Below are 26,433 nucleotides of genomic sequence, written 5' to 3'. Positions count from 1 at the left end.
GGTTATTTTCCAAAAGCCATTGTTTTTATTTGCTGTACTACTCGAAAGTTCTTGTTTCTCTGGGTCAACATCCCAGACTCTAGGCCCCCAGTGGCAGGGAACGCATAGACGAGGAGCAGGCTTCTCATCTGAAATCCTATGTGATTTCTTCCCAGAACTTTCCCAAACCCCAAGCACCCAGGATATTAGGGGACTGAAATGTCTTTTATGCAGTCTTTTCATGCAACAAGGCTGTGTTTAGTTTTTACAACTTCTGATAAGGCCACACCACCAGAGAATGTCTAAGAGTCTTGTGACAAATGGATGAGAGCCCCAGAATAAATGGGATCCTGATCTTTACCTACCTCTTTCTCCTCTCTGATCAAATAATGAGACTCTAATTGATAATGTACCCATTGTCTGGCATGGCAAATCTCTTTTTTTTTTTTAAGTGGAGTCTCACTCTGCACCCAGGCTGGAGTGCAATGGCGTGATCTCAGCTCACTGCAACCTTCACCTCCCAGGTTCAAGTGATGCCTCCTGAGTAGCTGGGATTACAGGCACGTGCCACCGCACCCAGCTAATTCTTGTATTTTTAGTAGAGACAGGGTTTCAACATCTTGGCCAGGCTGGTCTTGAACTCCTGACCTCGTGATCCACCTGCCTCGGCCTCCCAAAGTGCTGGGATTACAGGTGTGAGCCACCGTGCCCAGCCTGGCGTGGCAAATCTCTAATCAGGAAAGTGTCCTGCCTTTCTAGGAAGCCATTCTGTGACCCACCTCTGAATCCCACAAGACCACTCCAGAGAGCCGGGCGCAAGATGAACCAGCACCCTGCCGGCTCAAGATGCACCAGACCCTCCGCCTGAACCCCGAGAGCCCGAAAATGTCCGCGTGCAGTGACTTTGTGGAGCACATCTGGAAACCCGGGTCCTGCAAGAACTGCTTCTGCCTGCGGAGTGACCACCAGCTGGTGGCCGGCCCTCCCCAGCCCAGAGCCGGCAGCTTGCCCCCTCCACCGCGCCAGCCTCCCAGGCCTGAGAGCGGCCGCCTGGAAGATGAAGGTGTGAACAGCTCACCCTATTCCAAGCCCACAATTGCCGTGAAACCCACCATGATGAGCTCCGAGGCCTCTGATGTGTGGACAGAGGCCAGCCTGAGTGCTGAGGTGTCACAGGTGAGGCTGACTAACACCCGTGGTATTTTTACAGGGGCTGCTCCTGTTGGAACACTTGGTGACTGGCTGGCAGCCAGGAAGGCTGTTCCAGCAAGAACCCTGCAGGATGGCTTCCTCTCAGCTTGCCCTGAGATGGCTCTTGCCTGGGATTGGCTGTAGCTGTTCTCCTTTCTCTGTCCCTTCAGGCTAAGACCCATTAATCCAGTCCCCCAGAATTTCCTCCTGTGATTTGGAGACTGCTTAGGACAGACGAAAATGAAGGCTTTTTTAAAAAAAGTTCTAAATTTTCTTAATTGATTATTTTAAATATATACACAAGTAGCAGTAATTGCAGAATGAATCCCATGCACCCAATACCCTTCAATATGAACTTCAGCAACCATCAACTTATAACCAATCTTATTTCACCTCCCCGACACTGACCCCTCATCCCTGATTTTAAAGCAAACCCCAGATATCACATCATTTCAATACATACCTTTCAAAGATAAAGTGTTTATACAAAAACATAACCACAATACCATTATCACACTTACAAGGTTTTTTTTAGTTTTTTTTTTTTTCTGTTGCCCAGGGTGGAGTGCAGTGGTTCGATTTCAGCTCACAGCAACCTCCTCCTCCAGGATTCAAGTGATTCTCTTGTCTCAGCCTCCCAAACAGCTGGGAATACAGGCACACACCACCATACCCAGCTAAATTTTGTATTTTTTAGTAGAGAAGCAGTTTCACCATGTTGGTTAGGCTGCTCTCTAACTCCTGACCTCAAGTGATCCACCCGCCTCGGTCTCCCAAAGTGCTGAGATTACAGGCATGAGCTACTGCACCTGTTCTTTTTTTAAATTTTATTATTATTGTTATTTTGAGATGGTCTCATTGTTGCTTAGCCTGGAGTGCAGTGTTGCGATCTTTGCTCACTGCAACCTTCACCTCCCAGGCTCAAGTGATCCTCCTGCCTCAGCCTCCCAGGAAGCGGGAACTAGAGGTGCATGCCACCAGGCATGGTTAATTTGGGTGGTTTTTTTTTTTTTTGGTGGAGATGGGATCTTGCTATGTTGCCCAGCCTGGTCTTAAATTCCTGGTCTCGAACTCGTAGGCTCAAGTGATTTATCTGCCTCAGCCTCCCATAGTGCTGGGATTATAGGTGTTAGCCACCATCCCTGGCCCCACACTTTACAGTATTCCTTACTATTATCTAATACCCAGCCAGTGCTCCTCTTTCCAATTTTGAAGCTTGGATTTTACCAGCTTTTCTCTGGAATCACTAAAAACAGTTACGTCCCTAGAGGCTAGACCATTTTGCTCATTCCATAGGTAACCTTTACAAAACTGTAATTATTCAGAGGGCAAATAGCCTGGAGCTGCTGGCGTCTGCTGCCTTTAGACACATTTAGGAAGCTGTGTGCCTAAGACGTATTCTAGGAACTGTTTGCTACCTGTTTGACCTCTTTGCTTGTTCTAGTTTTTCTCAACCAATGTTTCGAGTAGGTCAGGAAGGCTGTGTGAGCATATATGAAAACTACGATCAGTTCTAAATGAGGGGAGGCTTCATTGAGTAGAGGCATTTCTTTTGGTTGCAATAAACTTGATGTCCCCTTCCAGGCTGTTCTATTTTTTCCTAAGCTGGTTACACCCATTCTACGGACCATTCTCAATCCTTTCAACCTTCAACAACCTGAGCCAGGGACTCTTTAAGCTCAGAACCACCTGGGAAAGAAGCCAGAGGCAGGCCCTGCTTTGAGGCAGCTTCTAAAAGTGGGGGTAAGGGAAGACTTTAGCCCGGAAGGAGGAGGGAATGGTGACTTCAGGGATGGTAATGACCAGTCCACGTCTCTATCTCATAGCTCAACAAGTCCAACCACTCACACAGGCTCGGGCTGAGGTCACTGCTGTAGGTGGGAGAAAGAGGACCTCTGGCATAGTGGGAAGCAAAGCCCAGAAAGAAGTGAGGTTCAGAAACCACCCCTCACCCCCTGTTCTGCCCATACCACTCACCCAATGTGCTTTCCTTTTTTGTGAGCGTCTGGCTCTGTCACCCAGGCTGGAGTGCGGTGACATGATTTGGGTCACTGCAACCTCTGCCTCCTGGGCTCCAGCCGTCTTTCCATCTCAGCCTCCAAGAAGCTGGGACTACAAGCGCACACCACCATGCCTAGCAAGTTTTTGTATTTTTTGTAGAGATGGAGTTTTGCCGTCTTTCCCAGGCTCATCTTGATCTCCTGGGCTTGAGCAATCTGCCCTCCTCAGCCTCCCATAGTGCTGGGATTACAGGTGTGAGCCACGGCACCTGGCTCCAGTGTGTTCAGTGTGTTTTAAAAACACTTACGACTTCGATTTCTTCAGGAATGCACTGTGATTGGGTTATCGAAAAACCCACAGACTCAAAGCAAAAATCAAACAAAACCCCAAACTCCATTTTCCAATCCTGTAGAACAACTTCTCTCGCCCAGAAGTTGGTTGCAAGGGAGGAAGAAGGCAAAGTGATCTTTGAGTTATATTTTTCTTTTCCTACTTCACAGACTCAAGCCGAAAGCATTACAACCTATGGGTGGGAAGCACGGCTCAGTGTCTGGGAAGACAAATGGTTCAGCAGGGGCCCCAGCCATGATCACAGGGCAGTGGGGGGAGATCAGAAGGTGGGCGTGCACTGAGTCCCCGGCCCTGGCACTCCTGCACTGCACTACAGAAGACCATCTACAGTGTCATTGCCCTTCCCTCTCACTTTTCCTTTCTCTTTTTATTCTATGACAAAATCTAATATAAGTCTTTTTGCGTTGGGCTTGTGTAGGTCATCTGGAGACGAGCCCCTGGCAAGGTCCCCCTCTCGAAGCAGGAAGATGCCCACGTTGTCTACCTGGGCAGCTTCCGAAGTGTACAGAAGCCTGCTGGTCCCTCTGCCTCCCCCGATGGCAATGCTTGCTGTCCCCCAGCTTACACCATGGTCGGCCTGCACAACCTCGAGCCCCATGGCGAGAAGAACGTTGCCTTCCACCCAGTGAGCTTCCCAGATGAGAAGGTTGGACACAAAGAAAAACCCTCATTTTCCTACCAAGACCGGCCCCCTGCCCAGGAAAGTTTCCGCCAGAAATTGGCTGCCTTTTCTGGGACCACATCTAGCTGCCACCAGAGCCCCGGGCCCCTGCGGGAATCCCTGCCCTCGGAAGATGACAGTGATCAAAGGTGCTCACCCTCCGGGGACAGCGAAGGCGGAGAGTACTGCTCCATCCTGGACTGCTGCCCTGGGAGTCCTGTTGCCAAGGCTGCCTCTCAGGCTGCAGGCTCCCGGGGCAGGCATGGTGACAGAGACTGCTCACCCACATGCTGGGAGCGGGGAAAGTGCGCGGGGCCCTCAGAGCAGGAGAAGCAGGGCCTTAGCTTGCCCAGGGAGTGCTGTAGCCAGGGCCCCACTGCCCACTCATCCCGCCTGGGCCCCAAGAAACCATCCCTCACCTCAGAGACTGCCAATTCTTCTGACGGCCTCTCTTGTGGCAGCAGCAGTGGCGCCAGTAGCCCCTTCATCCCCCACCTCGAGAGTGAGTACTGCTCCCTCATGAAGGAACCTGCCCCAGGGAAGCAGCAGGACCCTGGCTGCCTGGGGGTGGCCTCTAGCAGATGTCTTGGGCCGATGGGGGAGTCCCAGCCACCAGCCCACCCCAGGGAGGCTACACAGCCTGAACCCATCTATGCTGAGAGCACCAAGAGGAAGAAGCCAACTCCAGTACCTTCCAAGCCACAGGCCAAGAAAGAACTTGCAGCAGCTGCCCAGGGCCAAGGCCAGGGTCAAGGCCAGGGCCAGGTATGGACGGGTAATGCCTGGGCCCAGAAAACAGCATCTGGTTGGGGCCAGGACAGCCCAGACCCAGCTCCCCAGGTGGCAGCCACCATTACAGTCATGGCGGCCCACCCGGAAGAGGACCATCGGACCATCTACCTGAGCAGCCCTGACTCTGCAGTGGGAGTGCAGTGGCCACGGGGGCCTGTGAGCCAGGACTCCGAGGTGGGTGAAGAGGAGACTTCAGCTGGGCCGGGGCTGAACTCCAGGGAAAGCCATGCTCACAGCACCAGCGAGAGCAAGCCCAAGGGGAGGCCCGCCATTCCCCCCAAGTTGTCCAAGAATAGTCCTGGAGGGTCCCCGGTGTCCCCATCTGCTTCCCCGCTGGCTGACCTCAGTGACGGGAGCCCTAGCGGCAGTGGCATTGGGCCTCAGCCTCCATCCCGAGGCCCTGCAGAACCTGCTCCTCCCTGCAGGACCAATGGTGTCACTATCAGTGACCCATCCAGGTGTCCCCATCCTGCAGCCTCCTCAGCCTTGGAACAGAGGCGGCCCAGGTTCCAGGCAGGCACCTGGAGTCGTCAGTGCCGGATAGAGGAAGAGGAGGAGGTGGAGCAGGAGTTGCTGAGTCACAGCTGGGGAAGAGAGACCAAAAATGGCCCCACGGACCGTTCAAACACCACAACTTGGCACCGTTTCTGCCCCACAGATGGTTCCTCTGTGCAGAACAGCAAAGTTGGGACCGGGATGAGCAAATCAGCCTCTTTTGCCTTTGAGTTCCCCAAGGACAGAAGTGGGATTGAGACATTCTCACCTCCTCCTCCGCCTCCAAAGTCGAGGTGAGTACTATTATCTGCCTGGAACTCTGTAAGCAAGGCAAAGGACTCTTCCAGAAACCTTTGCCCTCATGAAAGCTTTCAGGCCCAGGCCCCAGAGTCTACCCAAAGGCCCTTGTGCCTTTATGTAAATTTCCCAAGGTCCCAGTGCAGCCGTCAGAGAGCAGGAGTTGTGGCCCTTCTTGTACCCAGCAAACCTACATGTGGGGCTCTGCTTAGGATTGAGGATTTGAAATCAATCTTTCCAGGAAGCAGGACCAAGCTGTTGCCATTTTTTGGTGCCTGTATTTTTTGTTTGTTTGTTTGTTTGAGACAGAGTCTTAGCTCTGTCGCCCAGGCTGGAGTGCAGTGGCGTGATAACAGCTCACTGCAACCTTCGCCTCCTGGGTTTAAGCAATTCTTCTGCCTCAGCCTCCTGAGTAGCTGGGACTACAGATGCGCACCCCCATGCCTGGCTAATTTTTGTATTTTTTAGTAGAGATGGGGTTTCACCATATTGGCCAGATTGGTCTTGAACTCCTAACCTCATGATCCGCCCGCCTCGGCCTCCCAAAGTGTTGGGATTATAGGCGCGAGCCACTGTGCCCAGACAGTTTTTTAATAATAATAAAATATTTAAAGTTAGAGTTAAAAAAATTTTTTTTGAAGATTTGGGGAGGCAAAGAGTTAATGCCAAATAAATGTGTGCTCAAATAAACTGTTACCACAATGGTGATTAGGCCTTGGGGCCAAAAGCAGAAAAGAGGAAGCTTTATATATGGTTAAGAACCCTCAGATGTGGGTTTCTAAAGAAAAAAAAATGTAGTTTCGTGTTAGCATGCTGAAACTGTTTTCTCTACTGCTTCCCTGCTATCTTCTACAATTTAAAGTACTTTTCAAAGGCTCAAGAAAAATAAATGCTCTTTTTTTTAAAGCTATTGAGCTGTGCATGGGATTTAAATGCTGGAAAAAGATTTCTCTCAATTAGAGCAAAACTGATTCCTATTAGGAAAAGGAAAAACCTACTGTTTTTCAAAAAATGACAGCCTTTATGAACAGACTTTCTCGAGTCATGTCATTTCCAGTGGTTCTGTTTCAGCTGATGTGCCTCTGGGTTCATGTCAGAAACAAGGAAATTGACCACAGAGAGAAGCAGTCAGGACACTTGACTTTGAACATCAAGGCGTCTCAGGCACTGAGGGGATCTAACATGGGCTTTTTCTCATGACCACTACTTTGTTCTGGTAATGCATTGGCCGCCCACCACGCAGAACAGTCATCTTCCAGATCCTCAGGTGATTGCAGACTCTTTGGCAGCCGCATGAACTCCCAGAATGAATGAAGGATTCAGCAGCTAAGATGAGCTTTCGTTTATATGGCACTCACTATAGGCCAGGCATGGATTTAAAAGAGTTAGACATAACAACTCATTTCATCCTCAGAACAGCCCTAGGAGGTAGGAATTGCCAGCCCCAATTTAAAGATGACAAAGCAGAGAGAGAGAGAGCTAGAGTAACCAGCCTAAGATTCTTGCCGTACCTGGAAGACTCCTAAGTCTACACTTCTCCTGAACCTATAGGACACCAAGGAGCATAGAAATTGAGCAGGGCATGAGAGTAAAGCATCTGAATTGTATCTGGCTGCCTCAGTCCTGGGTAAATTAGTGGAAAGCACAGGTATTGGCACTAGAAAACCAAGTTCCTATTCCCTCTCTCTCATTTACAAACTGAGTGACCTTGTATAAGCCACTCACTGTAACTGAGTCTCCAGTCTCTTCTCTAAAAGAGTCTGTCTCTAAAATGAGAGTCTGGAGTCTCTTCCCTAAAGTGAGATGGTAATAGTACCTTGATAACACTCTGCTGTTGAAAGCCCCTAATAAGATGAACAATGGAATTCATGCAGAGGTTAGTTATGATGCAGGCAAAAGCCAGCTGGGCTGTTGATTATGCAATGACACCCACACCCTATAGGAGCTAGCGTGGCTCAATCCCAGGAATGCCACCTGAGCCTTGGAGAAGTAACTAAAACTTACTCCTTTAAGAATCTCGGGGCTTGGAGAAATCCCAGTAACCATAGCAACATGACTCAGGTAGGGTTCTAATTAGCATCTGGGTTGAGATCAGAGTTTTTTCAGCCCAGTTTTTTATGATAAAACCCTTAGATTACATACAACTCAAGCTCTGTGGGAATCTTCGAGGTTCTAGATTTTAGCTCTTAAAAAAACAAACAAATCAGAGGAGAAAAAAGAATTAAAAAGAATGACCGGGCGTAGTGGCTCATGCCTGTAGTAATAGCACTTTGGGAGGCCAAGGCGGGTGGACTACTTGAGCCCAGGAGTTCGAGACCGACCTAGGCAACTTGGTGAAACCCCATCACTACCAAAAAAGATATGAAAATTACCAAGGTATGGTGCCACACGCTTGTCATCCCAGCTTCTCTGGGGGCTGGGGTGGGGAGTTGGGAGGATGGCTTGAGCTCAGGAGGCGGAGTTTGCAGTGAGCTGTGATTGTGCCACTGCACTCTAGCCTGAGCAACAGAGCAAGACTCTGTCTCAGAAAAAAAAAAAACAAAAAACTAGAAAATAAAATTAGCTTAAGAGAACACAGAAAAAGAAGAGCATCTTGTATTATTTAAAATAAACTAGAATATATTTTCATTTGAGGAACCATTTTCATTTTCAAGCATTTCTGACATTAGCTTTGGAATCTCCCTGTGAGAAGATAAGAGGGCAGGCTTGGAAACATATGCTGACTTTTAACTCTGGAACTCACTACCTCCTCTGGGGTTAGTGCCAGGAACCCTGGAGTCTTCAAATCTAGTAGGTCAGGGTGTTGGCAAATCAGAGTGTGAGTGAGAATGCAGCCGACAGTTGATCTGGTGCCAATTCCAGTACACACTGGTAATTATGGCAGGCTGATGTCAGTTTTCCAAAATGTAAAAAGCATGGAAGGTCTTCCAGCAACATACAAGGTCAACTTGATTTCTTCACATGGGCCCATTTGTTAAGTAGATCTATTTCTAATGATCAGCTTCATTATGTGTGTTGCCTATGCACAAACCTCTAAAAAAGGGGTTGCTTCATGCAGGACACAGTTCCTTTCCACTTACATGGTATGGGAGAGACAGATCATCTTCTCCCTTAGCCCATGATGGAAGAACAGGGAATGATTTTCTGTTTTGCCTGTTTTTCTGTTTATCGTCCTATTTTACAAAACTGATTCTGACCTGGAGGAAAAAAAAATAGATGTTAAGAATGACTTGGCTTTCCTGTGGTCCTGTTTTGAATGTTTGGCAGTAACTCATCTGTCTTTTTGAGATATTGTCCTCTGTAAACTCCCATTCGTGTTCCTGAGAAGTCTCTCGCTGGAGTGCCCTGTAGGACAAAGGCTCTCCATGCTCATTTTACACACAGAAGAGTTTTTCTTTGGAGGAGTTTAAGTGCGTGCCCAACCCTCTTCCCTGGGCAGGTACGGCAAGGCCTGAACACTTCCATCCCTGTTTCTGTCAAAGCAACCTTTTATATCCACAAAGTCACACTTACTAAGAATAATGAACCTTGGATGGGCACAGTGGCTCACATCTGTAATCCCAGCACTTTGGGAGGCTGAGGTGGTCAGATCACAAGGTCAGGAGTTTGAGGCTAACCTGGCCAACATGATGAAACTTTGTCTCTACTAAAAATAAAAATTAGCGGAGTGTGGTGGTGGCTGCCTGTAATCCCAGCTACTCGGGAGGCTGAGGCAAGGAGAATCACTTGAACCCAGGAGACGGAGGTTGCGGTAAGCTGAAATCATGCCATTGCCCTCCAGCCTGGGCAACAAGAGTGAAACTCTGACTCAAAAAAAAGAAGAATGATGAACCTCATAGAGTCTCTGGTCACCCCGTCCCAATATAAGGCAGAGTTATAAGATGAGGATCAGCAAGTACTGTTGGTTAGGAAACAAAAACACTTCAGGAAAGAAGGGTGGACTCTTAGTTTAAATGTCCTGCTTAAGACTTAATGGCAATTTGGCCAGGCATGGTGACTCACGCTTGTAATCCCAGCACTTTGGGAGGCTGAGGCGGGCAGGTCACCTGAGGTCTGGAGTTCTGGACTAGCCTGGACAATATTAAGGAGAAGAGTAGTGCTGGGGAAACAATTAAGATGTGAAATAACCAAATTGCTTTCTGCTCTTTGCTTTTTCACAGATGCAAACCCTATTTTAAATTATTTAATGACTTTTGGGTGATCAGGTCAGTTGAAAGAGAATCATCTGGTTAGTGCAGACAGTTTTCACAAAGAAACATTAAATTAGGAGAAGAGGCCTGAGCCCAGCTGGAAGTGAGCGTGACAGGTAACTAAGAGATAAGACAGATTTATGTGGTTTCAGTGTCTAAATGGTCTGGCCTCAGGTGAGACTAATCAAAAGAAAAATTTCCCCAAGAAAGTGAGTGATGTCTTTGTTTCCTTTGTGTTGTTTTGTTTTGAGACAGATTCTCACTCTGTCGCCTAGGCTGGAGTGCAGTGGTGCCATCTCACTGCAACCTCCACTTGCCAGACTCAGGTGATCCTCTCACATCAGCCTCCTGAGTATCTGGGACTACAGGCACGTGCTACCATGCCTTGCTAATTTTTATATTTTTGTAGAGATGGGGTTTCACCATGTTTCCCAGGCTGGTCTCGAACTCCTAGGCTCAAGCAATCCACCTGCCTCAGCCTCCCAAAGTGTTGGGATTATAGGCGTCAGCCGCCACACCAGCCAATGTCTTCGTTTAAAAGTTATCACTCATGTGAATTTGAATTTTAATCTGCTACTTATTAAATTCTCCCCTTCTTCTGTGGGGTTGCTGGGAAGCAGAGGTTAAATCTATTTTTGGGCTTTGCTCACTGTTTATTTGTGTATTTTTTTTAATCTATTTATCTGTTTATTTACTTATTCATTTATTTTTGAGACAGAGTCTCTGTTACTCAGGCTGGCATGCAGTGGTGCCACCTCAGTTTACTACAACCTCTGCCTCCCGAGTACAAGCAATTGTCCTGCCTCAGCCTCCCAAGTAGCTGGGATTACAGGTGCCTGCCACTATGCACGACTGATTTTTGTATTTTAGTAGAGATGGGGTTTTGTCATGTTGCCTGGGCTCATCTCAAACTCCTGACTTCAAGTGATCTGCCTGCCTTGGCCTCCCAAAGTGCTGAGATTACAGGTGTGAGCCACCGCACTGGGTCTTTTGCTTACACTTTTTTGTTGTTGTTGTGTTTGTTCATTTGTTTTGAGATGGAGTCTCGTTCTACAGCCCAGGCTGGAGTGCAGTGGCGTGATCTCAGCTCACTGCAAACTGCCTCCTAGGATCAAGCAATTCTCTTGTCTCAGACTCCCAAGTAGCTGGGATTACCGTTATGCGCCACCACAATTGGATAATTTTTGTATGTTTAGTAGAGACAGGGTTTCACCATGTTGGTCAGGCTGGTCTGGAACTCCTGATCTTGTGATCCGCCCACCTTGGCCTCCCAAAGTGCTGGGATTACAAGCGTCAGTCACTGTGCCCAGTAGTCTTTTGCTCACTCTTAATAATTCTCCTCCCGAGCTGCTTCTCAGTAAACAAATAATGACAGTGTCATGAGTGGAGTTCATTTCTGTCCACAGAAGTGGCCACATCACTCACCAGAGGAACTGACTTGATGACTTCATTGTGTGGTCTCTCCTGTAACATGGTCTCTGGGCATGAGCCAGGAGGATGGGCACAGGATGAGGGAGACAGGAGTCTCCAGACTCCACATCCCATCCGATTAGAGCTCCCAATGTTTTCTTCTAGAGGCCCTTTCTACTATAATGGATGACAGTTGGGTGGCAACATTTTACTAGGAGATCCCACACTCCAGAAAAGGATGGCATTTTGAAAATCACAGTTTGCATTAGGAAGCACTGTATTTAGATAATCTTCATGGACTGTGTTTAGCCTTTTTGACAAAACTGTAATTTAATTAAGAATTAAATCAGCAGGTGTGCAATATGACTCTCAAAGCCTGACCCCTGCTTTACTTCCCTTTGTTGAGACGGGTTCTTGTAGGACCTGGATTCTCACCACATCCCCTGTTCTGTTCAGGGAACTAAAACATAAGCTTAGCTCTGTGTCCAGGAGTACGTTATAGTCCCCTCCCCCAAATGTTTGTTTTGACCTGATCCGAGATCAGGATTAGCATGTTCTTTACCTTCAAAGTGCAAATAGGCTAAGGCATTTTGAAGGTAAAGAACATGCTTAACTGTCTGAACTCCGTAAGGTTGAGCTCGATGCGTGGCGTGTAGTAGATGCTCAAGAAATATTTGTTCAATGGACAGTTGTAGACATAGACTGTGCCGTATTCATTTCATTTTCCAGAAGGGCACCTAACTCTTTGCTTTGCACATAAAAGGTGCTCAAGAAATGTTGAAGAAAAAGCAAATTGCTTTGAATGCCATTTACCCTAAAACCAGATTTCTAGGTTGCCCCTGTACTCTGTTCAGGCCTCTGTTTTGACTGTTAACACAGTGCATCTTTCATTGTATTAAAATGGGTCCATGTTTGAAACTCCTCAAAAAATTATAAACTCCTGGGATTACAGGGATGTGTCTCATACATTCTTCCTTGACTTCTCCATTGCATACCTTAGCACAGAGTTGGATATACAGTAGATAGTCCATGGAGAATTACTGAATTTTCTTTACAAAAAAAAAAAAAAAAAAAGCAGGCCAGAGTGAACTACAAATGTAATAGTTCCTGGTCTGATATTTCACTGGGGACCCATCGTAATTCTGCAACTATTCTCGCTCAATAGAAGATTACCACCTTGAGTTTAAGAGGCTAAGGTTAATGATTATTAATGCTTCAAGGTGGGCAAACACCATGTGGGCACAATGCATCCTTTCATGGATTAATTACTCTCCAATGATTGTACATTTCACTCTTGCTACTGGTCTGTATTACCCTACTATTTTTTTTTTTAACCTGAGCAGGTGTGTAGAGCCAGCCCTCTCTTGCCAAAAGAATGTTTTCTCAGGTAGTAATCATCATCTAAACACTTTTTTTCCACCAGTGAATTGCAAGAAATTCTGAGGTGTGGTTTTGCTTCCCTGAGAATAGATTTTCAGTGCTTTCTGAGGTGCATTGGGAAATACAAGCTTAGGCGTGTGGTCAATCTGCCTCTGTCCCTCCCGTTGTCAGAGGGACTTTGTTCCTAGAATGACCACCCTACATTTGATCTGCGTAACTGGTTGTGAAACTCACCAACTGGGGGAAATTTTCTCTATTAGTGGCCCAAGGAATTTTGTGTTGTTGTTTTGGGATTGTTAATATCCTCATTAAAGAACTTACATTTCCTTCTATCAGGGTTGATAGACCAACTACAAAGAATGCCCTGTGTCCCTTTGTGCAGTAATAAGTTTCAGAGGTTAAAGATCAGAGTCTTCAGCCTCTGTGCTTACAATGTTCATTATTTCTTTCTATTGACTTTTGGGCAGAGCCCTAAAAAGGTTGGGCGTTAGGAGTGTTTATGCTGTTCCCATACAACTCTGTAAAATTCCCTGCTTTAATTAGCTTCAGCCCAATGCACTGGATGGCTTTTTCTCTGTGCTTCTCTAACAGGCAGACTTATATAAACAGCTATTCTTTGTTGGATGACGAGAGGAGCTTCCAGGCCGAAGGCTACTTTAAAAAGACATTCCTTTTATTTCTCAGGTATTTTCTCTCCAGTAGTACCTACCACTGTTAAATAATTCCCCCCCCCAGCTTCCCAGTAGTTTGATTTTTAGCCATTTCATACCAATTTATACATGTACAAATGAAAACTTTTCTAAAGTCCAAAACCGAAACAAATAGCTGGTGGTGATACTACCTAATGTTCCTGAGTTGTAGAAAGCCCTTCAGAATAGCTTCGGCTCTTTGCAAGCTCCCTAAGTCAGCCAAAATTAATGAGATTAAAAACACTAGATATGGCTAGGTGCGGCGGCTCATGCCAGTAATCCCAGCACTTTGGAAAGCCTAGGCAGGCAGATCCCGAGGTCAGGAGATGGACACTATCCTGGCTAACATGACGAAACCCCATCTCTACTAAAAATACAAAAAATTAGCTATCCATGCTGCCACATGCTGGTAGTCGCAGCTACTCAGGAGTCTGAGGGCAGGAGAATCACTTGAACCTGGGAGGCAGAGGCTACAGTGAGCTGAGATCGAGCCACTGCACTCCAGCCTGGGTGACTGACTGAGACTCCATCTGAAAAAAACAAACAAACAAAAAACACTAGACACATAAAAGAACAGTTGAGATAAATTGACATAGCAGTAAGTAATATGACCTTAGGACCTTGAAGGTCAGGAAGAAAGGGAAGGAGAGTCCAATTTTAAAAGCAGTCAGAGTGGTGGCGTCACTTAATATAATTTTTTTTTTGGACGGAGTCTTTCTCTGTCACTCAGGCTGGAGTGCAGTGGTGCAATCTCATCTAACTGCAATCTCCACCTTCTGGATTCAAGCAATTGTCCTGCCTCAGTCTCCCCAGTAGCTGGGATTACAGTTGCCTGCCACAACGCCCCACTGATTTTTGTATTATTTGAAGAGACGGGGTTTCACCATGTTGGCCAGGCTGGTCTTGGAATCCTTACCTCAGGTGATCCTCCCATAATTCTTATAATATGTACAGATCAAAAGGTTGGTAAGATTTTATGACTGCGTATTCTTGAACCATGAAGACACTTGGGTTGCATTCTTCATGCCAGTTCTGATTAGTTGGAGCCCATGCTCCAGGAAAGCTGGCCATGATCTGTCTGCAGGTTGTGGGGGGCAGTGGTGCAGAAACATGGGCTGAATATTTGCTGATTCAGCCATAAAATCTAAATTTTATCTTCTAAAATGCAAAATGTGGCTGGGCATGATGGCTCATACCTGTAATCCTAGCCCTTTTAGGAGGCGGAAGCAGGAGAATCACTTGAGCCCAGGAGTTCAAGACCAGCCTGGACAACATAGTGAGACCCTACCTCTAAAAAAAAAAAAAAATACAAAAATGAGTAGGGCACCATGGCACATGCCTGTAGTCCCAGCCACTTGGAAGGCTGAGGTGGGAGGATTGCTTGAACTGGGAGGTTAAGGGTGCAGTGGGCCGTGATTGCATCACTGCACTCCATCCTGGGTGACAAGGTGAGAAAAGAAAATAAAGATAAAAATAAAATAAAAAATCTCTAGTGGTTAATACCTATTTTTGTTAGTAATTGGAATTTAAGAATTCCCGGCCAGGTGCAGTGGCTTACACCTGTAATCCCAGCACTTTGAGAGGCTGAGGCAGGAGGATCACCTGAGGTCAGGAGTTTGAGACCAGCCTGACCAACATGGTGAAACCCGTCTCTACTAAAAATACAATAATTAGCTGGGCGTAGTGGCAGGTGCCTGTAATCTCAGCTACTCAGGAGGCTGAGGCAGGAGAACTGCTTAAATCTGGGAGGTGGAGGTTGCAGTGCACCAAGATTATGCCATTGCACTCCAGCCTGGGTGACAAGAGTGAAATTCCATCTCAAAAAAAAAAAAAGAATTCCCATACTTTTGGGTGGTCGGGGGACTCTGTCTTCGCCACTTCTGTTTGGCAGATGATGGCCAGTCTCTTTGAATACAGATTCCAATTTTAGACTAAAATGCCAACACGTCCTGTTTCCTCTTTGTGAGTGATTATGAACATATCATGAATTTTAACCTTTTTTGGAACTCTGTGGTTTAGTAAATAAGTTACTCTTAAGTTTATTACCCATTATTTAAAAGATTATTGTCCTTTATAGACCTTCAATTGACTGTTTCTATTCTTATATCTTAAGCAGTGTGTTTTCACTTAGCCTTCTTCTCTTTTTTAAATTTTATTGTTTATTTTTTTTTTGAGACAGGGTCTCTGTCACCTAGGCTGAAGTGCAAGGGCGATATCGGCTCACTGCAAGCTCTGCCTTCTGGGTTCTAGCAATTCTCCTGCCTCAGTCTCCTAAGTAGCTAGGATTACAGGGGTGTGTATCACCATGTCCAGCTAATTTTTGCTTTTTTTTTTTTTTAGTAGAGATAGGGTTTCATCATATTGGCCAGGCTGGTCTCGAACTCCTGACCTCATGATCCATCTGCCTCAGCCTCCCACAGTGCTGGGATTACAGGTGTGAGCAACTGCACCTGGCCCACTTAGCCTTATTCTCTATGGCATTTTGCACTGGTATTCAGTGTCCAGGATTGGGGAGTAAGGTGGCAGATGCAGAAGCTGTGTCAGAATCTTTGGGAGGCATAGCTTAACAATGAAAATTTAGGGATGTAGCAAATTTAAATGGAAAAATGAAAACAAAACTATTGTTTTCGTAACACATAGTACTTAGAGTTTTTCTGAATCTTCTCAACTGGTGAAAAGGTAGACTATCATTTTTATAGATATGCTTGATTGAGGCCAGGCATGATGGCTCATGCCTGTAATCCTAGCACTTTGGGAGGCCGAAGTGGGTAGATCACCTGAGGTCAGGAGTTCGAGACTAGCCTGGCTGACATGGCAAAACCTCATCTCTATTAAAAGTACAAAAATTAGCCAGGCGTGGTGCCAGGTGCCTAAAATTCCAGCTACTCAGGAGACTCAGACAGGAGAGTCATTTGAACTGGGAGGTGAAGGTTGCAGTGAACCGAGATTGCTGTTGCACTCCAGCCTGGGTGACAAGAGTGAGACTCTGTCTCAAAAAAAAAGATACTTGATTGAAAACAGGTCATGTTTCCCTAGGAGAAAATAGAAGAAAATCAGGACAGAGATATTTGCTGGTCTGTCATATTTCTTTGGCATCCTTTCTTCAAATCTTTCAAAACGTTCTCTATATTCATGTCATCTTCAAGATTTGAAACATAGAAATTGTCTGAACAGTACCATTTTTTTTGAGACAGAGTCTTGCCATTACCAGGCTGGAATGCAGTGGCATGATCTCGGCTCACTGCAACCTCTGCCTCCCAGGTTCAAGTGATTCTCCTGCCTCAGACTCCCGAGTAGCTGGGACTAAAGGCATGTGCCACCACACCCAGCTACTTTTCGTATTTTCAGTAGAGACAGGGTTTTACCATGTTTTCCAGGATGGTCTTGATCTCTTGACCCTGTCTCAAAACACACACACACACACACACACACACACACACACACACACACACCCCTGCCTGCGCCTCCCAAAGTGTTGGGATTACAGGCTTGAGCTACTGTGCCCAGCCCACAGTATCTTTTTTAAAATAAATTTTATTATGTATATTTGAGGTTTACAACATGACATTATGGGATACATATAGAGGTTGAATATCTCGTTGAAAGTGCTTGAAACTTGAAAATTTGAAAGTGTCAGATTTCAAATTTTCTCAGCTTTTGGAATATTTGCACATCTTGGGGATGGGACCCACACAAAATTCATTTATTTTTTATGTATACTTTATACACTTACACTGAAGATAATTTTACATAATATTTTTTAACAGTTTTCTGCATGAAACAAAGTTTGTGCACAATAAATCATCAGAAAGCAAAGATGTCCCTAGGAATTTTCCACGGTGGCATCATGTTGGCACTCAAAAAAGTTTCGGACTTTGGAGCATTTCAGGTTTCAGATTTTCAAATTAAGGATGGTCAACCTGTCAAATGGTTGCTATAGTTAAACAGATTAACATAGCTATCTTTCACATAGCTGCTTTTGTGTGTGTGTGACAAGAGGAGCTAAAATCTGCTTATTTAACAAAATCTCTAATACAGTACAATTTTATTAAGTATAGTTCTCATGTTGTACATTAGATCTCTAGACTTGTTAGTCCATCTGCTTTGCATCCTTTGACCTGCATCTCCCCATTTCCTCTCCCCCACCCCACCTCCCACCATCTTTTATTGTCTATCTCTGCATATTTAAATTTTTTCTTTTTTCATATTCCACACATAAGTGAGCTCATGCAAAAGTTTTCTTTTGGTATCTGGCTTATTTCACTAAGCATAATGTGAAATAGGTTCATCCATGTTGTGGCAAATGGCAGGATCTTCTTTTTTAAGTGGGCTTTGTGTGTGTGTATATATATATATGAAATATTATTCATACATATATATATTAATCAGGTATATATTGTATATATGAAATATTAAAGAATACATATTCAAAAACATATTTTTATACATCCTACATTTCCTTTATTCGTTTTTCTGTCATTGACACTTGCCATAGCTTGGCCATTGTGAATAACGCTGAAATGAACATGGTAGTGCAGATATGTTTACAAGGTGATAACTTCATCTCTTTTGAGAAGAAGGATTGCTTGGTCATATGGTACTTCCATTTTAATTTCTTTAAGAACCTCTAGGCTGGTTGTGGTGGTACAAGCCTGAAATGTCAGCACTTTGGGAGGCTGAGGTGGGCGAATTGCTTGTACCCTGGAGTTCGAGACCAATCTGGGAAACATAGTGAAACCTCATCTATACAAAAAAATAAAAATTAAAAAAATTAAAAAAATTTAGCCTGGCACAGTGGCACATGCCTGTAGTAACAGCTACTTGGGAGGCTGAGGCAGGAGGATCACCTGAGCCTAGGAGGTCGAGGCTGTGGTGAACCATGATTGCACCACTGCACTCGGCCTGGATGATAGAGTGTGACCCTGTCTCAAAACACACACACACACACACACACACACACACACACACACACACACACACAAAACCCAAAACAAAAACCTCTATATTTTTCATAATGATTCTACATTCCCACCAAAAATCCACTAGGGTTCTCTTTTCTCCACACCCTCAGCCACATTTGTTGTCTTTCATGTTGATTATAGCCATCCGAATGGGTGCAAGGTGATATCTCACAGTGGTTTAATTTGCATTTCTCTGATTAGTGATGTTGAACACCTTTTCATATACCTGTTGGTGAGTTTTATGTCTTTGGAGAAATGTCTGTTCAGATCCTTTGCCATATTTTAGTAGAGTTACTTATTGTTCTGCTACTGAGCTGTAAAAATTCTTCATAAGTTTTGGACATTAACCCCTTATCAGACACTTGGTTTGCAAATATTTTTTCCCAGTTCCTAAGTTGCCATTTCATTTTGTTGACTGTTTCCTTTGCTGTGCAGAAGGTTTTCAGTCTGATATGGTCCCATTTATTTATTTTTGCTTTTGTAGTCTGAGCTTTTGGTGTGATATTCAAAAATTCATTGCCAATACCAATGTCAAGGAGATATTCCCCTATGTTGTTTTCTCATAGTTTCATGATCCAGGTCCTACATTTAGGTCTTTGCTCTATTTTGAGTTCATTTTTGTGTATGACATAAGATAAGCATTCAGTTTCACTCTTTTTCATGTGGAAATCCAGTTTCCCATCACCATTTATTAAAGAGACTATCCTTTTTCCATTGTGCCCTTTTGATGCTCTTGTCAAAAATTAGTTGACCATGTATGTCTGGATCAATTTCTGAGCTCTCTATTCTGTTTCATTGCTCTATGGCTCTGGTTTTATGCCACTACTATACTGTTTTTTATTACTATAGCTTTGTAATATAATTTAAAATCAGGAAATATGAAGATTCCAAGTTCATCTTTCTTTTTTTCTTTCTTAATATTGCTTTGGCTATTTGAGGGTTTTTTGTAGTTTCATATGAATTTTAGGATTTTTTTTTCATTTCTATGAAGAATGCCCTTGGAATTTTGATAGAGATGGCATTAAAGCATATCATTTTGGGTGGTGTGGACATTTCAACAATATTAATTCTTTTGATTCATAAACATGGTGTGCCTTTTCATTTATTTAATTGTGCCCTCTTCAATTTGTTTCATTTAATGTCTTATAGTTCTCAATATAAAAAAATCTTTCACCTCCTTGGTTAAATTTATTCTTAATTTTTTATGCCATTGTAAATTGGATTGTTTTCTTGATTTTTTTTTTCAGCTAGATTGTTATATGTGTGTAGAAATGGTACTGATTTCTGTATGTAGATCTTGTATTCTACAACTTTACCAAATTCATTTTTTTTGGTGGAATTCTTGAGGTTTTCTACATACAGGAGCATGTCATCTGCAAATAGAGATAATTTTACTTCTTCCTTTTTGATTTGGATGTCTTTTATTTCTTTTTATTGTCTGATTGCTCTTGCTAGTACTTCCAATGCAGTGATGAATATGAAGTAGTAGGAGTGGGTGTATTTGCCTAGTACTAGCTCTTAATGGAAAAAGTTTGAGTTATTCCTTATTGATTATGATATTAGCTGTAAGTTTTTTGTAAATGGCTTTATTATATTGAGGAACTTTTATTTTATAACCAAACTGTTAAGAGTTTTTAATCAAGAAAGGATGCTGGACTTTGTCAATTGTTTTTTCTGTGTCAATTTAGATGTGATTAATGTAACATATCACAATGGTTGATTTGCATATGTCAAACTAGCCTTGCATGCCAGGGATACATTCACTTGGCCACATTGCATAATCTTTCGAATGTATTGTTGAATTCAGTTTGCTAATACTTTATTAAGAATTGAATGAATATTCATCAGCAATATCGGCTTGTACTTTTTTTTCCTTGTGGTATCTTTGTCGAGCTTCAGTATCAAGGTGATGCTGGTCTTATAAAATGTGTTTGGAAGTATTCCCTCTAGTTCGATTTTTTTTTTTTTGAAGAATTTAAGAAATATTGGTAATAATTATTCTTTGACTGTTTGGCAGAATTCAGCTGTGAAGCCATCTGGTCCTGGGGTTTTCATCATTAGAAGATTTTTAATTACTTCTTTAACCTCTTTATTTGTTATTCATCTGTTCAAGCTTTTTATTTCTTCCTGGTTCAATATTGAATCTAGGAATTTATCCATTTTCTCTCTGTCATTTGATTTGTTGACATATAATTGTTCATAATAGTCCCTTATGATGATTTTTATTTCTGAGGCATCTGTTAAAATGTCACCACTTTCGTTTCTGATTTTATTTATTTGAGTCTTCTTATTTTCTTAGTGTATCTAGGGTTTTGTTGATTTTGCTTATTTTTTCAAAGAACAAATTATCAGTTTTATTCTTTTTTTCCTATGTGGCTTTTCTGTTACTTATTTATTTTTGTTCTAAGCTTTATTATTTCCTTCCTTGTACAATGAGTGGTCTTCTTTTTCTTCCTCCTCCTCCACCACCACCACTACTACTATTACTTCCTCTTCTTCTTTTCTTCTTCTCTTTCTTCTCTTCCTCCTCCTCCTGCTTTTCCTCCTCCTCCTCCTTCTCCTCCTTCTCCTCCTGCTTCTGCTTCTGCTTCTGCTTCTGCTTCTGCTTCTGCTTCTGCTTCTGCTTCTGCTTCTCTTTTGAAACAGGGCCTCACTCTGTCACTCAGGCTACAGTGCAGTGGCTCAATTATAGCTTACTGCAGACTGAAACTCCTGGGCTCAGTCTTCTAGCCTTGGCCTACCAAAGTTCTGGGATTACAGGCATGAGCCACCACACCTAATTTTGTCCTTTTTCTGCTTCCTTGAGGTATATACTGTTATACTGTTTATTCAGGATTTTGTTTCTCTTTTTTAATGAAGGCATTTATTGCTATAAAATTTCCTCTTAGAATTGCTTTTGCTGCATCTTATACATTTTGATGTGTTGTGCTTCTATTGTCATTTTTCTTAAGATTTTTTTAAATTTCTGTGATTTTTTTCTTTGAACTACTGGTTGTTTGGGAGCATATTGTTTAATTCTCCGCATATTTGTGAATTTTGCAATATTTCTCATGTTATTGTGTTCTAATTCCACACTGTTGTGGTTGGAAACAATACTAGATGTGATTTCAATTTTCCTGAATTTGCTAAGACTTGTTTTATGGCCCAACATGTGGTCTCTCCTGAAAAATGTTCCCTGTGTGCTAGAGAAGAATGCTGCTGTTAAATGGGAAGTTCTATATAAGCCTTTTAGGTCCATTTGGTCTAAAGTTCAATTCAAGTTCAGTATTTCTTAATTTTCTGTCTGTTGACCTTTCACATTGTTGAAAGTGGTGGGTTGAAGTCCCCTACTATAATCATATTGCTATTTCTTCTTTCATGTTCTTTAATATTTGTTGTTTATATTTAGACACTGTAATGTCCATACATATATATTTGCAATTGTTATGTCCTCTTGACAAATCACCCCCTGTATTATTAAATGATGCCTTTCTTTGTCTCTTGTAACCATTTTTGACATAGATTCTATTTTATCTGATCTAAGTATTGCCACCTCTGCTCTCTTTTGGTTACTATTTGCATGGAATATCTTCTTCTATCCCTTCACCTTTAGCCTATGTATGTCCTTAAAGATAAAATTGATTTTTTGTAAGCAGATACAAAATATTTTTTCAAAGAAAAACTCAAGATATATAACAAACATACAAGTATACCAAATATGGTTTGTATGCCTAGAAGAGAGGTATTGGGAATGTACAGAATTAGAGTAGAGATAGAGATGAAGGAAAAATCTAAAATAATACAGACAAATGTAAAAATGTATCATTAATTAGACATGATCATCTCACTTCTCTGCACTTAAGAACTAATCGGAAGAGAAACTGTGAGTCATAGAGAAACAGGGAGAGGACTTGCTTGAGAGAGTAAGTCATACTAACTTGAGAGAGTATGTATGGTGACTAGAAAGATGAATAAAAGTGATGAATGCTTGGAACAGCTGATTTGGGTCAAGTACGAGCATTACCAGGAAGCCTTGAGCACTGGTATAAATTAACTGTGGCCCCAGCCTGCATAGTTGTGGACTTTTCTAGAGAAACACTGGACTGCTTGGTACAGGAATGAGGATGGAAGATGTTTGGAGATATCCAGGATGGAGAGATTTCAACTGAGTCTGAAGACAGGGAGGTGGACCTGTTGAGATGCAGGTAAGAGAGTGCAGAACTGATCAGGGAGTATGGAGAGAACCTATGATGGTGTCTGGTTCTTATTGGGCAATAGGTTGCCTCAGCATGAAGAATGGGGAAGTAGCTAATCCTAACAGCTTTGGTCCAAATAACCTCCCAAGCTAGGAGGGTAGAAATGAAGTCTAATATAAAACACACTGAAGCTGGGTCAATAAAGTGAACTTGAAATAGTCACCAAATCAAGAAAAGTGGGATCTGAGAATTCTGAAAGCAAAGTCACCAAAACTATTAGTCTAGAAACACAAAGATTCTGGTCAGACACAGGTGATCTTGATGGGATTTCATTAGGAATTGATCAGACCCAGAACTGCAGTGACTCCCAAGTGGGTCACAACTCACTAGTGTTTTTGTTTCACCAAACATCAGAGGTATGTATGTGCTGGGGGATGAGGAGATGGTGTGAAAGGAGAAAGGAAAACCTAGGAGGCTAAGGATACTCATGGGAGTTTATTTTTTGCAAGGGGAAGACAGACTGATGTAATAAAATAGGTTGTCCTTTTTCTAGATGTTCATATACTGAACTGGAAGTGATAGAGCTGAAGAACCTGATTCACTGAGGAATATGTCAGCTCCTGGATCTGGGGCTTACTATAAATTATCTAGTTCTTGAACACACAGATTCAAAATGAGGTCAGGTGAATGGACAAATCAACTGTTTCTCATGATTTTAGATAATGTATGTTCTCAAAGCATCATTCTGTTTATCTTTCTTTGCAGATCTTTTAAATGTTGTAATAGAAGTAGGGACATCAAGGTATGATGAATCACTAGAGTATCTAAACATCTCTGCTTCTGTTGATAGCAAAAAGAATTACTCAGTCATATGGTTTGGATCTGTGTCCCCACATAAATCTCACGTTGAATTGTAATCCCCAATGTTGGAAGTGGGGTCTGGTGGGAGGTGATTGGGTCATGGGAGCAGATTTCCCCCTTTGGTGCTGTTCTCCTGAGAGAGTTCTCATGAGATCTGGTTGTTTAAAATAGTGTGTGGCACCTCCTCCACTCCCATTCTTCCTCCTACTCTGGCCATATGAAGTACTCACTTCCCATTTGCCTTCTGCCATATTTGTAAATTTCCTGAGGCCTCCCCACAAGGCCACCATATGCTACAATCATGCTTCTTGTACAGTGAGCCAATTACACCTCTTTTCTTCATAAATTACCCAGTCTCAGGTATTTCTTTACAGCAATGTGAGAACAAACTAACACACTCAGTTTACTAGAGGCTGCAGAAGTCCTCTGTTTATCCATCCATTGATCTGTTCATCCATCCATCCACCCATTCATCCATCCATCCGTCCATCCATTTAACCAGTACTTTCTATGTACATGGTGCTGTTTTAGCAGTTTATAAATATTAACTCATTGAATCTTTTTAATAACCACATGAGGTGTGTATTTTTGTTATCCACATTTTATAGATGGGAAGCTGAAACAGAGAGAGATTAAGTGCCTTTTCCAAAACACACAGCCAGTAAGCAGTAAGTCAGGACCTGAACCCAGGCAGTGAAGCACCAGTGTTCATGCTCTTAACCACCACATCATTGGCCATTATTGGTGACTCTGAAATCCTCTAGGAAGTTATTCAACTGCTTGCATCCCTGTTCTTCTCAGTGGCTCCTGAGGGCCCTGGGACACTTACCTATAGACAGGGCAGCTGGTAGGAGGGGCCCTTCTGTGTGCTCACCTACAGGCAGAGCAGCCGGTAGGAGGGGCTCTTCTGTGGATTGCAATTACTCTGTCTTTAGTTCCCACTTGTTCTGTTTTTTTCTCCTTTTCTTCTCATCTGCTCCTCTTGTGTGAACAGTTGTGTTTCCTCCTTGACTTTCCAGGCCATGGTTTGGAACATGCTGTTCTTAGGTGATCATTTTAGAAATGAAAGTGTACTGTACAAGGGTGATGGAGCCAAACTATGAGTTCTTCATCACTCTCTTACCTGCTTATCAGCAGCTCCATCTCCCTGTCTTCAGCCTCAGCTCAAACCTCCACACCTGGATACTCCCAAACATCTGCCATCCTCACTTCTGCACCAGGCAGCCCAGTGCTTCTTTGGAAAAGTCCACAACTGTATAGGCTGGAGCCGCAAATAGGAGCTTGCTTTTCTGAAATCTGAATAGCCATCTTTTAAAAATGTTTGTGTCTCTCATGCTAAAGTATATCTGTATATAGTCAGGGTAGACTTCCATCTGGCCAATTTAAGAATTTTTATCCTTGACTAAAACCAACTAGTAACCCAAATGTGTGTGTGTGTGTGTGTGCATGTATGTGTGTTTGTGTATGTGTGTGTGTGTGTGTGTATTTTCCTATCTTTTAATGAAATTATGACTTTATTTCTATGTTAAATTGTTTCTACTGAATGTTAAGTTGAAATAAAGGCTTTTAAACTTGTAGAGCTCCAGAAGAGTTGCTAGTGAATGAACTACAAATGCAAATTAACAGGCTTGCACCATGGGGACCACAGAGGTCATCTGACAAAAGATGAAACTGATTTCCTATATTTATGCATGCTAATAAATCAGTGGGAGGGAAACATGTCCCCAGAACAAATTGGCCCTATCGGTTTTTTCAGGCATTTAGGCACTTGCAAAATACCTCCCTTAGCATCTTCATCAAAAAGCTCCAAAGATAAAAATAATGGAAACCTTCCCAGCTTAGTTATGTGCCTTTTTTGTTTCTACCTAAAACTACAAGGCTCAGTGGCTCATGCCTGGAATTCCAGCACTTTAGGAGGCCAAGGCGGGCGGATCATCTGAGGTCGGGAGTTCGAGACCAGCATGACCAACATGGAGAAACCACATCTCTATTAAAAATACAAAATTAGCCAGGCGTGGTGGCACATGCCTGTAATCCCAGATACTTGGGAGACTGAGGCAGGAGAATCACTTGAACCCAGGAGGTTGTGGTGAGCTGAGATGGCGCCATTGCACTCCAGGCTGGGCAACAAGAGTAAAACTCTGTCTCAAAAAATAATAATAATACAAATAAATAAATACAAACTACAAGATTTGTGAAAATTCAGAATATTTAAGGATGGGTGTATTTTGTACTAATAGCGAAAACCACAATTACTTTTGCACCAACCTAGTAGATATGAGAAAGCTTCAGCTATGGAATCCAGTATTCTTGATGGTTATCAGTTGCTCTGTGTTCCTGCCTTTTGCAAGTTTTGCTGGGCAAGTGTAATTCTTTCTTAAAGGAAACATTTAATCTCCCAGATACCACTGCGGTCTTGAAACAGAGGCAGATAAGCATAATCAAGAACTATTTAGTAATGACTCTGTGTTCCAGCACGTCTTGACTGTAACACAGCTCCTCAAACCGTTTTTAACTTTGGGATGGTTACAAGTCTATTTCACATCAAACAATTAGAATAATTTAACCAGGATTAAAACCAAATGCTCAGTGATGTGATTCAGACTCAGTTCAGTGTGATTTCCAGAAGGATGAGAAGGGTCAGAGAAGACTGAGATAGCCTGGGAGGAATCTGTAGGTAAGTGAAACTGATGCTGGGTCTTGAGGATGGACATGCTTTGAAAGGGAGAGAAGATCATTTCCTCTGAGCCATGGTTAGGAGAAGAGAAGGAACACTTTGGTGCTTTGGAGAAAATCAGAAGACAAAGACGAGCCTTAGAACAGAGAATTTAAGAGGGGAAGTAGCAGTATATTAACCAAAGTGGTGATACTTTGTTTCCTAAACAGAAATCTAGGAATTTGTCTGAATGTGTACAATGAAACGAATAGACTATGAGGGAAAGATTTGAAATTGAGATTGTCAAAGAAAATCTGAGATGTGTGTTTCCGTCACTGCAGAGG

At 43.1% G+C, this 26,433-nt stretch overlaps 1 protein-coding gene across 2 annotated transcripts in view; it reads left to right on the top strand.

Moving 5' to 3' along the window:
• The window catches only part of PRAG1 (PEAK1 related, kinase-activating pseudokinase 1), a 60,768-nt gene that overhangs the window by 4,113 nt on the left and 30,222 nt on the right, over positions 1-26,433 (top strand). For both annotated transcript variants that reach the window (XM_002756909.6, XM_035270225.3), the window contains exons 2-3: positions 739-1,155; positions 3,941-5,763. In XM_002756909.6, the coding sequence (XP_002756955.2) occupies positions 826-1,155; positions 3,941-5,763 (2,153 nt within the window). In that variant the 5' untranslated portion in view covers positions 739-825. The remainder of the gene's footprint in view (positions 1-738; positions 1,156-3,940; positions 5,764-26,433) is intronic.

The sequence above is a fragment of the Callithrix jacchus genome, chromosome 13, assembly GCF_049354715.1.
Source record: "Callithrix jacchus isolate 240 chromosome 13, calJac240_pri, whole genome shotgun sequence".
NCBI classification, from domain to species: Eukaryota; Metazoa; Chordata; class Mammalia; order Primates; family Cebidae; genus Callithrix; species Callithrix jacchus.
Note: the sequence above shows the minus strand (reverse complement) of the source record. Positions and strands in the feature narration are given on the sequence as shown.